Raw genomic sequence first — 16,502 nt, forward strand, 5'->3', positions numbered from 1 at the left:
CCGCGATGACAACAGATATACTCGCAGATATTTGACATCCGAAAGATGCGATGCTGATGGGGGAGACTAACTGACTGACAGATCATCGGTACTAGCCCTCAGCATGGGATCCTGAAATGGCAGACGCAGCTTGCGATCGGCACGCGACTTTTCCAAGCTGCCACTTCAAATGGTTTCCAATAAGCAGCGCCGCAGGAGCAAGGCTGTTATTAAAAAAAAAAAACCCCGCCAGGATACTCCAATCTAGCCCACCTCCAGTTGCTAATGGCTTTCTCGCCAGCTTATCAGCATATTTTCATCAGCGACTGATGGATCGCCCACACGCCGCACGCAATTGTCTGTTAAATGTTTTTCACTCGTCATATTTTCCATTTTCCATTTCCCTACGGCTATGTTAATAATTCGAGGGAAAGTCGGTGAATGCGATAGTGACTGCCATGGCCCATAAACTCGGATAATTCCAGCACACGCCACATGACCCGAGTCTTCTTATCAGAAGCTCCTGGTGGTAATTACCCATGTGGGTGATTTCAAGTGGTGAGTGTTTTCGGGCACATGCCAATGCAGATTTTGGTAGTAAGTCGTCGGTTGTTTCTAATTTATAAATAAGTTAAACATATTGATAGTTACTAGCCCACTTCTACCTTCTCCACTTTCCATGGATCTCCCCACAGCCACTGGACCATGAAAATATGTCAATGCCTCCATCTCCAACTCCATCGGCTGAACTTAACCCAATAAATGCCTGGCATAGTTTTCGGTCCAGCACAGGCTGCCAAGTGAGTCATAAATTGTGGAGTGCAAGGCACATTATCCATTGCTGGATAAAAAACCAAACTAAAAGAGTGGAGGGCCAAGGAGTCAGTTGCACCTAGGTGGACACTTTCCGGCTGCAATAGTTGTAGTTGCAGTTGTGGCTGTTGCAGTTGCAACTTCAGCTGCTGCTGATGCTGTCGTTGTTGTTGTTATTTATGAGTTTTGTGATGTTTGTGCAAATTTTTCTATGTAAGAGAGGACAGCGCTGGAGCCTTGCGACCGAATCGCCTTTGTTTTGGCCAACTCGCGCCGTTTCGAACTGTGTCTCTGGCTTATCGCGCGTCAATTGCCAGACAACTTCATTGCCAACTTTGGCCGCAGCTCGGCGAGATTCCTGCGCACTGATGTTGACAGCAGGAGTTCCAAGCACGCGTCTTGGGCATTTTCTTGGGCATTGGGATGTGGCGAATAACCACAAGGAAGGTGTTAGCTCTTGCGGTTCCATGGGAGTCCGCCGCTTTGCCTGGCAATCTAATTACATTTTGTGGGCAAGCAAGCAAGCGCAGCGCAAAACCCAACTGCTCTCTGAGCGATTTCCATCAGTCAATAAAACCTGGCCGCCAAACACCAGGCCAACAATTCCTCGCGAGGATGGTGGAGTCGCAGCAGGAAACGCAGACACCTCATGGGACCTGGAACCATCTGATATGATTTGGACCCTGCGGGGCTTTGGGATTGCCAATGCAGCGCTCTCACAACTTTATTTGCGCTTTGGCAGTTCGCGGAAATCGAAATCTTCGGCGACGCTTGGCCTCTTGTCCAAAATATTTCGCTGGAAATTGGAATGCCATAGTCCATCGGAAACCCACTACGCCTCGAACTTTCCTCCTCTTTTATTCTTTCTTTTTTTTTTCCACTTTTGGTTTTTGCTTGCATCTAACAAATTATGGCACACAGACAGCATATGCTCCCATTGCCGATCTCGATTGCTGATCTCTTTCTGGCTCCGCTGACAAGCGAAACAATTAAAACTAAAGTGGAAACGATCAAAATGAGCAACCCCGACATGCATTGATCTATAGCCGGCGATACCGCACCGCATTCGGTTGCCTTGCAATTTGCATAAATTAATATATTACCATTTTCCAACTGGTGGCACCCCCGCAGGACCTTTTCGGGTGGAGTGACTCATGATGGACTTTTCAATTGCCAATTGGAAGGATGAGTGGATAGATGGATGGATGGTTGGATAGATAGATGGATGGTTGGGTGGTTGGATCGGGAGCGTCATGTGTTGGCCACTATGCTAATGAGCGGAGGGCAGGACACGAGCCACTCGAATTGGACGACTCCGGCTTTTGACATTGTCATGCTCTGGAGCGTAACCAAACTCCGATAAGAGCAATAAAAACGAAAATACATTGGTGAGCGACCCACTAACAGCAAAGTGGATGAGGCTACAACATCACAGATGTGCGGTGGCAGCAAGTCAGGCTACTGCGGCGGTGGTCTGCACTGGGAAAAATAAAGGAGCTAAATGTCATATATCATATGTTAATTTACCCATCTCTTTAAGGTATAATCATATAATCATTTATAGTTTTCCATGTTTATAAGGCTGCATATATGATGCATATGGATATGATCAACTATTTTCTGCCTGCAATTTCTCTCAGTGTCGAAGCATAGCACGCGATTGCCGACAACCCATAATGCACGACACGTAGAGCTGTTATCGGGTGCCGACTGTCGTATAATATATGCACCCACACAGCGATGACACGAAGACCCAAAACAAATTTCAGGAGGGGAAGACCATCAAATTGGAGAGTTGAAAATATGCCAATTGGCGTGTCACTTGGCAACTGTGCAACAGCAAAATAAAAAAAAACAAAGTTAAGCAATTTAAATAAATATGTATGCCTAGTGGCCTGTATTTGATAAGTACAGTTGTGCTCAAAGCATCGTCCTTTAAACCTCCTTCGTCTGACGTCGCCAGTTGAGGGGAAATAGTCGTTTCCAGATCTCGTAGTTCTCGGCGTTCAGATTCTCCTCCAGAGTTATGTGCTTTCCAATGTCAAGATAGTAGCGCTTTTTGAAGCTGAAAGGTCGCCAGCGTATATCCCTCAGCGCCAAATCGGTGGGTTTATTGGGATCGCTAAAAAAAGAATACCTATTAAGTTGATTATTTAACAACAAATATTTCGGTATTACCCCTTGTAAGCGAAGGCTGAGAACATGCGGACCATAATATCCACCATGCGAAATTCATCATCATCTTCCGTAAACATGCGACTTATCGAGGGTTCCACAAACAGATACATCAGATCATCGTGGTGGACGACACCATAGGGTGCATCTTCTGGGTAATAGATGTGACTCCTTGCACCCTGATACGAGAATCGATAGTAGTAGACCTTCGTAGACCTGGCAGCCAGATGGACAAAGCGATGGATTCCGAAACCGGTCAAGGCATCCGAGTAGAGATTAGATAAAGCCTCCAGCGAACGATTCGCATCGATGAGTTTCTCCGGGAAGTAGTGGTTCCTCAGCTCCTGACTTATGTTACATGATCGGGAATCACTAGTGTTGTACATGAAGAACACGGGAGCCAAGGATTCAAAGTTCTCATTAAGAGCACTCAGCAGAGTTGGACTTTGGAGGATGGCTAGGGATATTTATGAGTTATTACTTTTATTTGAAGCCTATAAGTTTATTACACTTACATAAAGCTGGGCCCACAAATTCATCCTTTGTCATTCCCGTGATGATGGGTACCTTCATGAAATCATCGTTTTGGTAACTTCTTATAGGTTCCTCAACCAGGAAGCGTTCCTGTCCAAAGTCTGGCTCAATAACAGGCTTCCACAATATCAAGGGATTGTTTCTGTCAAACTCAAACATTTTCGGCAAGGTGTTTGCGAATTCCAGGTAGTGTTTCTATAAATTAAATATGTTTACAAATGGTTAGGATAACTCCTTTCTCCTTTTCTAACCCCTTTAAGACAATCCATCATTTCGGTAACGTTCTCCGTGTGGCAGTGGAGCAAGGTGGCCTGCTTGGTGGCCACATCCATTTGGTGATCCGGTAGTGACCACTGACCTGTTACGGCTCCGCTCATTACGATGGCTTTATGAAAGAGACCCCTTGACATGGGTGAAACCATGTGCAGAGTTACTGCCATCGCTCCAGCTCCGTAACCCAAAAGGGTGATAGAGCTAGGATCTCCTCCGAAGCGAGAGATGTGCAGCTTGACCCATCGAAGGAGCTGCACCTGGTCCTTGAGTCCCATATTGCCCGGTGCTTCCCTTGTTCCTGTGGCCAGAAATCCTAGCGATCCCAGGCGATAATTGAAGGTGACCAGCACCAGCCGACGATTCATGAAGTACTGAGGACCGGCGAAGTTCTTACTCTGACCGGAAAGAGAGTAAAAGCCACCAGGATGGATGAACACGATCACGGGTCTTCTAACATTCGGTTGCGACTCGCTGGGCAGCTCCTTGGTGTATATATTAACGCGGAGGCAATCCTCGCTCACATCTCCACTAACAAGTCCCAGCTGTGGGCACTTGGGACCATCGAAAGTGGCATCCAGTGTATCAAACCACTGCTCCACAGGTTCTGGTGGCTGGAAACGAAGCCGATCCACTGGTGGTTTTGCATAGGGAATTCCACGAAAGGCATAGAAATTGCGACCTGATTGAGAGGGAAGAATAGTTCCACGAATCTTGCCCAAAGCTGTGGTGATGACCAGATCCGACAGCTCCTTGTTGCTTCCAATGGGATCATCCTCATCCGGTATAGCCTTGCTGAGATCTTCATCCACGTTTTGGCCAGAAGCAAGACCGCAAAGGAGCAGAACGAATCCGCAAAGACGCCACATTCTGGCAAGCTCCACGCGACACTGTGGAGGCTGGAGCATCAGATCCAGGCTTTTATAGCCGACGTTCTGACTGGGATTATGTCACATAAAGTGCAGAAATTGATGCGATTCCACTGCGCCACTGACATTGGGCGTCGGTTGTTCGCGATCTCTTCCCATATCCAATCGCCAACTGGGTTTGTGGCTAGCGGCAATCCATAAATTACCCACCGCCGACCACTTCCCACACACACCCATCTCAGCATAATCCCGACGGCCCACGCCAGTATCTCCTGGATCGGTTATTGGCCCGCTCCAATTTTCCCACGTGAACTTGTTTGCGTGCTTGCGGCTTATTAGATTAGGTGTGCGCCGGAACACCCTGCTAACCCCGACTTAACCTCGGCGACCTATCCCAAAAAAATTAGAGCCGAAAAGCGATCCTTAAATGCCCGCTAATGGCGTTTAATGGTGAGCACAAAAGGTGCGCAAGTCATAAACTTTGGCGAGGGCACATCCCTCGGCAGGAAAAGAAACCCCTGAGATATCGCCGAGAGCCCGAAACTGATGAACTGTGTGAAGAGATCCATTGTGCCCGTCTTCCTTTCGATCCGCTCGCTTCCTTTCTTCCGATCCTTCACTCTTCTTTCTGTACTGTGTGTTTTCTAGACCGGACAAAGGCGTGCTAATTGGATTTATATTGGTCTCTTGAAGGGAAAGGGAACTGGTAGCTGCTTCTGGCCAAGGGTATCTGCCCCGGGGCAGTGTGAAAATGCTTTGTTTTCCACTCTTTGACGAAGTAATCCAATAAATATGCTACGATCTTCAATGGGAACCGAATACTGCAGAGGGAAGTTATTACAATTTGATTAAAGGAAACTTTTAAGGGTTTCTATCTCAGCTCATCAGGGTTTACGATATTTAACAATAAATATCTATAAGTATGGTATCTCAAAAGGTACTTTTAAACAAGATAGATATAAAAGAACAGTGTACTTCAATTTTATATATATTTTTTAGATATTCTCTTCTATATTGGGTATAATGGTATAATGAGAGAGATTTCTTAAAATTTAATTATCACATATAAGTGCATCTCACTTTGTGCTTAACTTAAATTCTTTTTCTGTTGACTATATATTTTAATAAAATATTATTTTGACCGCAGGGGCTCAACACTCTCATAGACCACAAGTTACTCAGGTTGGAAACTGAAAATTGATTGCTCTACCAATTTGCAGCTGAAGAAGATTCCCTCTGGCTCTGCTCACGTAGAGGTGACATCTCCTCGGCTCCTTGGGTGTTGTTTGGTGATTCTGTGGTCGTCGTCATCGTGCCTCGCATTACCTGGTAATTGTAACGTCAGCCAAGGCACGGGCCCGGCAGGTGGCAGCCAAGACAGACGCCTCCGACGGCCTGACGCTAATGACACCAAACACCGACGACGATGACGTCTTGCCATGCGCCACAGGATGCGTCTGGCCATGGACCAGGTTCGGGGGCTTCCTCGGGCGGAGATGTGTGAGATGTGGCGTTTCGAGGTGTGAAGTGTGCAATTGCCCACGGGCCTTGCATCTCCTGCGGAGTTCTTCAGACGACCCGTGGTGATTTTGTGGGATTTTCCTTATAAAAATGTTAGAATCTTAATTTCCACTCTGATTTAATTACCAGACATTTAGCGAAGTGAGTTGTGTGTGGGCTTTAGTTTATGGTACCTGGAAAACTAGAGAAAACTAGAGAGCCGAGATAGCAATCAATATGGAAAACTGCGATGGCAATCAGCCAGGAATTCGATAGATGATATTGGCAAGCATGACTGTCAAAAGGTATAATTTATTAGCCCGAAATTAGCATCGAATTCTGTTTTGGGAGTGGTTCAATTCATCGGCCCAACCCTCACCTCCCCTCCGGAAAATGTCCTTTGACTAATGAAACGTTTGCCATGGTTGCAGTTGCATTTTTCGAGTGTCCTGCTGACGAGGTCGTTCTGGGCCAAATGATTCGAGTTATTTATGGGCCACAAAATCGCGGTGGTTGCTGCTCCCTTCATTGTTTTGTTGTTTTGGTTGTTTACCTACCGTTTTTGGGCCTAGAAATTCAACATAAAAATTTCCAAATATTTCGCCATGCATTTTGGGTGTCCCATTCGACTATTATTATTATTTGCCTGGTGTGTCCGCTGCTAATTTGAATGCGATAATACGCCCGCGATTCTGTTGTTAATTAGTGGGATTTGTTTAGGTGGTTTTTATGATTCCGATGGAGCCTCCGCTTCAGGCACGCGACAAAGTTGAAATGGCAAATGCGGGAAGGGAAAAGGAATAAAGTGCATCAAATCGTGTGTTAGTAATGGTTTGGCCAAAGAAACAAAAAAAATGTATAATGGTGTACATGGTAAACATACATATATGCGATTTTATTACTTGAAAAAGTTGTAGGGTATAATGAGAAGAATGTAGATACTTTTCTTTTTTTATTGTAGGTTTAGTTCTCATTTAATTTAAATATGCTACAAATCTCATATCTAGGCAAGCTAATATACACATATTTACATATATTATTAGGCAAAATAGACATTTATTAGGCATGATAAAATGTAATATTTAATTTGAAATATTTTTGGTGTTTTTCCCAGTATCTTGTTTGCTCACCTATAACAATATCCCCGAACAATGCAATTTAAATAACCATTAGGCAGCACTGCCTGCCAAAACAGCTGCCCCGACTGATGAGCTGATTGACTGGCTGACTGACTGACTGACTGGCGGTCCGATATCAATCACTCCCCTGAATGCCGAATCCCAAAATCCGCATATGCAAAAAGAGGCGCATGGAAATAATCGGCGCGACATAAACAGCAATCGAGGGAAACGGTAAAAACTGTCAAAGGCAATTGTCAGTGGCTTTGTTTGGACTTTAGGGGCAAATGCCAGCCGCTAGAATGATCGATCATCACGGGGAGGGATCAATGCATCAATCTCGTCGAGTGGGCCGGCTTGGATGGCCAAATGATCGTGGGAGTTTCTCGTTTTGTTGTATCTTCTAGTTTGCACCTTTCGAGGCTCGCGCTGAACTCCAAAACAGAATGCTGAGCACGTGCTGGCGTCGGAGACCCAGTGCCCGCAAGGCATTTAAATCTCCAAGTGTCGTCTAGTCGGAGCAACTGAAGCGGCAGAGGAAAACGGGGAAAATGATGAAGTAAAGGAGCGAAGGACCAGCATAACTCGGGGCCACAAGAAGTGCAGCTGTTGGACTGGCGGCTTGCCGCAGTCTTAGCCACTTCCTCTTCGTGGTCTGCTTGAAAAGTGCCGAGTGTGGAGTGGGGCCAACTGAAGTTAACCCGTGCCATCGCCATCGCCATCTCCATACTCATCCTCATTCCGATTTCCATTCTCATTCCATCTACGTGCCCTGCATCCACACGCCCATAATTTCCGAAACCAAATTAATTGTTGTTATTATTTACTTTGGTTCGTTCTGGGCCGCTTCGTTCTGTTAGCCGTACCACCTGTTATCCAGTTACACTAATTGAATATCAATATTCTGATTCCGCCGACTGAACGCAGCACTTTTCATTTCTATAATCCCCCATTGATGGCCTGATAAGTTAGGCTCAATCTGAAGCTCAATCGCAAGCTCAAGTCCATGTCATAATCATAATCGTAATCATAATCGTAATGAACTTAAACGGTTATGCGCACCGTTCACTTTGTGGCGTCTCCGATCTCCGATCCTCAATCCCGTCCAGCTGCTCTTGAGGCAGGTCAAGTCGTGCGTGCCGCTGTCGTCTGGTTTTTGGGTCTGGGATCGGGAATCTGGGATCTAGACGGGATGGGTTGGCATTCGTTTGGGATGACTTGATTACAGCCACATGCGGGATGTTGGTCAGAGATTTTTCACATCGCAATTGTAGGCCATCTGCTGCTTCCACGTTCTAGGTTGCTGAACGAAAGCGAAATCAGCAATCCAGTTAAGCTGGCTTGGTCATCTAGCCAGAAGCATCACCACCCAGTTAGTCTGGGCTTATCTTATCGCGTTATCAGAGACACAGAAGCACTGGCTTTTAATTAATGCGCTTTAGATAAGAAGTTTGGTCAAGACTAAAGGAAGGGCAAAAAGCCGGTCATTCGAGTATGTATCTGATAAATTTCGTTGGAAAAGGAGCCTATTGACAAAGATAGTATGTTTACTATTTTAAAATAATAATTTCAAAAATCTAATGTATCGCTTAAACTAGGCTTAAATTGCAAACAGCGTGAATTTTACTATTGCGATTGTTTTATTCAATTTCAAGATTTCCTTCTACATTTTATAAGGATTAATTTATAAATCAACAATATCAACATACACTTTTGGAACAGAAGAACCGCCAAGAGGCCCGAGGCATCTAACTGCAAATGGAAACACCCCAATTGTGTATCCACGAATTCCATCTTCGATTCCCCATTATGAGGGTCGAGTTCCTTGACATACCACTACGGTACTGTATGGGCAGTCCCCAAATCAAGCTGCTCATGAGCAAAGCACATTAAGCCCGGAATGGGATCCCGCCCCAAGCTCATTATGCAAACAATAAGTTGGAGGGAGTCGGTGGACGACGATGTCGGGAGCCAAGTGCGCCGGGTTGATTACGCCGCGAATGTGCCGAATTTTCAACAGTCCATTTAGCTGATTAAAGTGTAGGACAGCGCAACTGCGGCAGCGATGCGATTTCGGGTAATTTGGGTGATGAGGAAATGGCAGGGTCTTTAAGCACCTCCGGTGCGAAAATTACAGTTCGCGATCTGCGTAATATTGCCACCTTACCTGCCATATATTGGACCACTATCTGTACTCGCTACTTTTGATATCTTGTTCTGTTTTTTTTTTTTGCCCGAACCATGGGTTTTTGTGGCTTTTTGATTGTTCTGTTAGGCGAAAGAAGTCATAAAATTAAATTTATGGGTCATAATTTTACGATCAAAAGTAATTCGCCCGGGAAGATGGCCTGTCTTGGGGCCATCGAAGCAATCCACCCTTGTAATTGGGTTCTAATCGAGCTCATTTATGAGACCACGACTCCTCCAAGAGGGCCATTAGCATTGGCCTAACACGTCGAGGGCTCCACAGACATTTGTCAAAATTTCCGAGAAACTTTAAAAATCAATTCCTCTTGTTCACGTTATTGTTGTTGTTGTGCTGGTTTTTGTGGGTGATTTGAGTGGATATCAATCAGTCAATAGGCAAAACATTAATCCGATGAGCTTTGCTCTAGGCTCTGGGTCTCTGACTTCGTCTATTAGCGGACCGCCCAGCGTGACGGCCAATTAATTGCGTAAATGGAAAAATTGCCTTCGGTCTTTGTCTTTGCTGGGTGCCACAAAGTCACACTTCACTGTGGTCCGAGATTCGGCTACAGTCGAAGAAACAATTTGGTGGAATGTGTCAACAATCAAGTATCTGTGCAGTCCGCCATAGGGGTCATCAATATCTACGGATGGCTAGAAGATTTTTCTTAATTAGGATAGCCTCACCAAAGCTTTTCCCAGAGCTGTTTTCTATAAAACATATTTCAGAAAGTATAGAAAAAAATGTTAACATATACTTTTATAAGTGACCCCAACTTCAATCATTTCTCTTGGTGCAGTACAGCAATTAATTATGAATATTTTTGGGTCGAAAGCTTGAAAATCCATTACACCAGTTTTTATTTATTTTAACAGATCGATGATTAATTTGATGCGCCAAAAACGAAATTATGGAAATATTTTGGAACACAATGGCGTGGATGCCCCAATGACAGGCCCTTCTTGGAACAGCTGGAGCTTGGCGCTCTCGGAGCACGCGCTCATTAGAGATCGCTCCGATCCCAGCGTGACTCTGGATCTATGACTTCGAGGTGGGACCACACCGGGTGTCTGTGTGCCTACATTAAACTATCCATGCTTATAAAGTAATGTTAAGCAATTAATTGCGAAAACCCCAAGCAGCTGCAAGACAGAAAACCGAACGATAAGCCGGATCGAGATAGATACTGGGGTAAACTGTTTAGCTAGTTGTGAAGTTGTGCATTTTCTACCACTTTCTGGTTGGTTCGTAAATGGTAAATGTATTTGTCACCCGTATCATTTGCTGTGGAGCGTTAAAGCGACAACAGCAGCAGCGGCGGCAGCAGCAGCAGCAGCCATTTCCAGGCCATCCGCGTAGTTACGCGTCTCCAGGCCCAATCCCGTATATATCTGGCCAGAGTACAGAGAGGGCCCAATCCCCTCCTGCCCCTTTTTAATTACGGGTCACAGTGGATGAGCAGGGGCAGCAACAGTTGCCACTGGTCGGTCGCTGCCACTTTTGTTACCATTTACATTTCCTGTCAACGGCATTTTCAATTTTCACTTTAACGCCTATTTGCTCCTCCATTTCTTTTCCTCTCCCTGTTAAATTGCTCTTCTTGGTCTGTTAATTGTGAGTGTGTGCTACCAAGTGGACGCATAAATTGTATTTTATTTTTTGTGCCCTGTAACTTTGGCCCAAATGGCGATGCGGGCTGATCAGGTGAAAACAAAAGACGCAGCAAGCATTAGGCCCAGCCATGCCCCCGCCTCCCCAAAAAGTTCACCCTCTGGCTGATCTGGCCCTGATATTGTTGCCACTTGTGTATTCTCATGTTGTGGCTTTAAGAAAAATAATTTATTTGGCCAATAAGCAGAGGAAAGTTGGTGTTTTTGGGGGAAGAACATACTTAGTTATCATCAGAAATGTTTGAATGTTTTAGTAAATGCTTACTAATGAAAGCAAATTCAAAACTATATTTATTTCATAGTTTATATTGATTCCCATTTCAAAAGTATTGCAGTTCCTTTCTAAGGCGACCCATGAAACAGTACAAATATTTAAACATACAAGTGACTAAAAATAAAAAGCAAGCATGCTCAGTTATCGGAATGTTAAATGTACAATACGTATTAAGCATAGATCGGCATTACCGAGTCCATTAATCATCCCCCTAATCTGGCGAACATTCCAAACGATAAACCCCTGAATATCTATGCTCTGCCAAAGGTTTCCACTGCTTTTTGTTGGCATATCCTTAAACAGAACAATGGGGACTGATAAGCGGCATAATAAGTAATTAAATTTCTGTGATGCTTATCGAGTATGTGGCCCCCGACACAGAAATTCCTCCATCTCCATCGCCGGAACTTCAAAATCTCTCTCTCGAAAGAGAGAAAGCCTATGTGTGCGTGTTTATCCGACCAATCGGAGGCGAGAACTGACGACTGGAACTGGAAGCAACTGAGACTGCCTGGAAGGCAATGTATCTGACGGATACGTTTTACCACTCTGCCAGCTGCGTGGAGTTTTTTGGCAAATTATGCGGGTGGCTCGTCGCTGTATCGTCGCTTTCCCCGCTTTCCCGCTCCTCCGCCCACTTTTGGGTATTTTGTTGGTTTTTGTAGGTGGAGCCAGAGCCATAATACCATTCCTTTGTTGACAAAACTTGGCACTACTACTCGCTCGCTGAAGTTTGTTTTTGTCTGCTGCTGCCGCTGCTGCTCTTTTGTTTTTCGTATCTGCCAGATACGCGCGCACATCCCGCCCTGCAGGTTGTATTCGAGGTCCAGCGAAAAGGTCGTCATTCTCACGGTTGTTTCCCATCGTCGGCGTCGCGTGCGCAATTCAGTTCAATCCAATCCGTTCCGAGGAGCTTCAACTAGCGACGGCTATCCGCGAGATACAAGTGCCCAGTGGATACAAGTGTCGCCTAATTGGATTACAATGCTCAAGTGTTGCCTGTTCGCAGGGCTTTCGAATCGCGGAAAACTCATTTGAGAGCGTTTGAAGTTTTATTTGATATTTTTAATTATACCACCTAATACTTGGATTAAAGAAGCTGCTTCAATTGGAATATGGTTGTTATGTAAGTTGTAATAGTCCCTTTTTTTTTGAGATTTTTAAATGTAAATTAGAAATTTGATTGCCATTTATTGACTATAAACCAAAAAATAAAATGTTTTTTTGAACATACAATACTTTTAACAGGACAAAAATCAAATACTTTGTAATAAGTTTGTTTAAATTCTAAGAGGCATATTGAAAAAGAAGTTAAAACTAGCACAAATTTAGGAAGAATATAAGTCTCGAACCTTTTACCAAATATAATGGTAATTATTGAAATATGTTTCAAATAGCTTTCACTAAGTTTCAAAAATGTCCTGCTTGGAACATAAAGGAATATGGATTAAAAATTAAATAGCTTACATTACTCAAATCAAAGAGCTACCGAAGAATTAAAAAGCCCTCAGTACAAATGTTTCAAATTATTGCTAATCTGAACTGTGCCGACACGCGTTAAACCCAAGCATCTGCGTAAGTGTTGAGCTTCCAAACACCTCAGATCAATCTGGGATGAAGAATGGACCACAAATCAAACGCTAAAGAGGCAGCGGGGGAGGTCAGGGAAAATGTAAATGATTTCAAACGCTTTATTATCACGCTGAGCGCGTTCCACAGCTTAGTTAATGGCACTCCGCTCCAGTCCAATCCGCTCCAAAGAGCCGCGGGGTGTGCCTCGTATTTTGGATGTTGGATTTCGGAAGGGGGATCTCGAATCTCGAGAAACCGGCGGACCACACGCAGTCGTAGGCGGAGCGGCGCTCGAGTGAAAGGGTCAAAGAGCCGATGATGATGAGATGCCCCCGGCCCCTTCGATTTATAGAGACATATTTTCTAGGTGACAAACTTATTATGAGCCCTGGACAGAGGAGGCCCAAAAAAACAGATCTCGAACGAAGTGAGACGCTATCAGCATCAGATAAGCCCAACTAACGAGCGCCCCGAAGTGTCGAGCAGTCAATTTACGGACCCAAAACAAAGCGAGCCACTAACCACGAACAGGTTCAATCGGGGGAACCCAAAGACCACCAGGCGATCCGTAGCACAGGTATTTGGTGTGTGGCTCTTGGTGCTAGAGGCCGTGCAACCTGCTGACTTCCAAGTACACATAAAAACACTCAGGTGACCGAGGCGGATCGATCCATCGGCTCGAAGTCGATGGAAGACAAATTTATTGCTAATTGCAGAGCGAGTCTCTAATAACTCCCACACATGGAGAATCTCGGCTGAGGCCCTCCATCGAGTCTACCGATTCCCAGCTGACTCACGATCGGAGTGTCGGTTTAATATGCATCTCCGCCTCCTCAACTGGCGCTCGAATTACGATTCTGGCCAGCTTGGATTACCTGCTGCACAACATTTGGGGCTAACGGTACCAGCCCTCTAAACTGGGCCTAAATAACCATGCGTTTCATGACGCCCATAAACCTGGCAAACGTTTCATTTGATTGGCTTGGTTTGGGTTGGGACGGCCCCCTACGAAACAGTTTAGGGCGCAATTAAGATAGGATTTCAATTCCTTAAGCGATGCTTAGGCTTTAGCGATAAAGTCGCAGTTAAATGGATCACTTAACGTTTTTACTCGATGTAAAGAGTTTTAATGTAAATAAATGCAATTTAAAAGTTAATGCTGTGACTCACAGTTTTACCTTAACTTAGATTCCAAAAGGGCAGTGGTGTTTTCATTGTGTGGCTACTATAACTAATATAAAAATCTTAAATATAATATATAATATATAATATATAATATTAATATAATATAATATAACTATGAATTTAAAATGGAATCCTCTACAGAAATGGCTACAGCTTCAAGACGCAGCAACTTCTCACACAGCAACCCGATCATCCTCAGCTTTCCCAGTTCGCACAGCCCCAAAGTCAGGGTCCGCATCCGGTGCATCCGGGTCCAAGTCCTGGTCAGCAGCAGGCGGGTGGCTCCATGACCATGCCGTCGTCGTCGGCGGGCAAGGGAAAACGGGAGTGGGACATCAACGATGCCATTGTGCCACATGTGCCGGACCAGGAGTTCGACGAGTTCAACGAGTGGAGCGACGGGCATGTGAGGCACATCTATTCCCTGCACAACGAGGAGGCCAAGAAGCACATTTCCGGCTGGGCCATGCGCAACACGAACAACCACAACGTGAACATTCTGAAGAAGAGCTGCCTGGGCGTCCTGGTCTGCTCCCAGCACTGCACCCTGCCCAACGGATCCAAGATCAACCTGCGCCCAGCCATTTGCGACAAAGCCCGGCGGAAGCAGGAGGGCAAGGCGTGTCCCAACAAAAGTTGTCGAGGCGGCAGACTAGAGATTAAACCGTGCCGCGGTCACTGCGGCTATCCGGTCACCCACTTCTGGCGGCACTCCGGCAATGCCATCTTTTTTCAGGCCAAGGGAGTGCATGATCACCTGCGTCCGGATCCGAAGAACTCCAGTGTTTCCAAGAGGGCATTTGGGCGTGTGCCGCTGGGTGGAAAGTCCGGCAATGGATCAGTCGCCAAGAAGTCGGTCATTGCGGGTCTGGTCAAGCAGGCGAAGGTGAGCTTAGATAGACATTCATTCACCCGGGATGTACTTTACCTATACTTCTCTGACAACAGCAACAACACAGTCTGATCAGCAAGGTCCTTAAGCGTCCTGCTGTCAGCAATCCTCTGGCTCACACCGCATTGGATATATATCAGTACAATGGTAGGTCTATAAAACAAGAATATTTTAAGATTCCTTTTACAATTTGTATCCTCCATCAGCATGTGGCAAGTGCGCCGCTTATAGCCACTGCACTTGCAGCTACTTGGATGATAGCAACACGACGAGGAGCCACCAGTTGTCACAATCCTCGAATTACGGCACCAACTCTTGGCCGCTAAGTGGATCCGAGTCATCGGCGCCCTGCGAGACGGCAGCCAATGTGTTCACGGTCAACCACCAGCACATCACCTACAACTATCCCATCTACCACGCAACTCCAGCGGCGGCCACCGCGGCACCCAGTAAATCTCCCAGTTTGCCGTACACCTGCAGCATTTCGGAACTGGCCGCATACCAGCAATCCTCCAGCGGAAACAGCTTCGCGATGGGTGTTCCCGTGCACGGACACACCCAATGCCAAGCAGTAGCCTATGATTCCAGCCCGCAACTGGCCACTCCGGAGCCGGAGTTCATCAACTACTCGCAAATCAAGCATTTGGGTGGTGGCGTCGGTCAGGAGGAGATCAGCTGCAAGGCCGAACCGGGACCCACCATAAAGTACAATGCCACCGTGGAGACGCAGCCGTATGTGGAGGACAACTACGATTACTACTATAGTCCCAAGGCGGAGTACGAAATGCAACAGCACCACCACCAGCAGCAGAACCACCAACAGTTTGGTGGGAATCAGACAGCGGGACATCACTACTACGAGAGCAGTAGTGGCTATAATGGGGTCAGCTATTTCGATACCGGAACTACTACGGCACCAGGGAATACTGCAACCGGAAATGGCCTGGAAGCCGGATACGGCGGCTACTACGATCACTACACCAGCTATGAGCAACAAATGGCGGTAGCAGGTGGATTTGCCACTGCCGCAGGATCCACTGCGCCGGCAGTGGTCGCGCCACCTGGCCACCCACCGCCTCCACCACCACCGCCCACGCTGACCTACCACCATCACCACCACCACCACTTGCACCACCCAGCAGCAGCTACAGGCCTGGCCCCATCGGTCACCCATTGAAAAGTACTTAACCAATCCGGACACCGGAGGATTACTCATAGTCGATAGCTAAGCATAGTAACATAGTGTTTAGAATAGCGGTGAAATCTTAATTTCCATCTGTACGTGTAGTGTTAAACGGTTTACCAATTGTTTTTCTCGGCAAATAAATTATGAAAAGTGTTGATTTGTAAAAGTAAATGCATTTAATTTAACTGCGAAAATAGAACTTCTTTTTGTGACCAATTCAAATATATCAAATTTTCAGCGGTCACGATGGTGCGGTTCTTAAAATCAGAGATAGATG

The 16,502-nt window shown here is 45.7% G+C and overlaps 2 protein-coding genes across 2 annotated transcripts; one reads left to right on the forward strand and one right to left on the reverse strand.

Moving 5' to 3' along the window:
* Positions 1-2,660: 2,660 nt before the first annotated feature.
* On the reverse strand, positions 2,661-4,653 carry LOC117139382 (venom carboxylesterase-6). Its single transcript, XM_033301644.1, has 4 exons — positions 3,753-4,653; positions 3,483-3,696; positions 2,971-3,424; positions 2,661-2,914 (listed from the first exon to the last, which is right to left on the reverse strand). The coding sequence occupies exons 1-4, from the start codon at positions 4,638-4,640 to the stop codon at positions 2,728-2,730; spliced, it is 1,743 nt and encodes a 580-aa protein (XP_033157535.1). The 5' UTR covers positions 4,641-4,653; the 3' UTR covers positions 2,661-2,727.
* A 7,509-nt stretch (positions 4,654-12,162) lies between these two features.
* Positions 12,163-16,391, forward strand: LOC117150638 (transcription factor glial cells missing 2). The gene is made up of 4 exons (XM_033317611.1): positions 12,163-12,516; positions 14,289-15,033; positions 15,096-15,186; positions 15,246-16,391. The coding sequence occupies exons 1-4, from the start codon at positions 12,506-12,508 to the stop codon at positions 16,214-16,216; spliced, it is 1,818 nt and encodes a 605-aa protein (XP_033173502.1). The 5' UTR covers positions 12,163-12,505; the 3' UTR covers positions 16,217-16,391.
* The last annotated feature ends 111 nt before the right edge of the window (positions 16,392-16,502 follow it).

The sequence above is a fragment of the Drosophila mauritiana genome, chromosome 2L (assembly GCF_004382145.1).
Source record: "Drosophila mauritiana strain mau12 chromosome 2L, ASM438214v1, whole genome shotgun sequence".
In the NCBI taxonomy this organism is placed as follows: Eukaryota; Metazoa; Arthropoda; class Insecta; order Diptera; family Drosophilidae; genus Drosophila; species Drosophila mauritiana.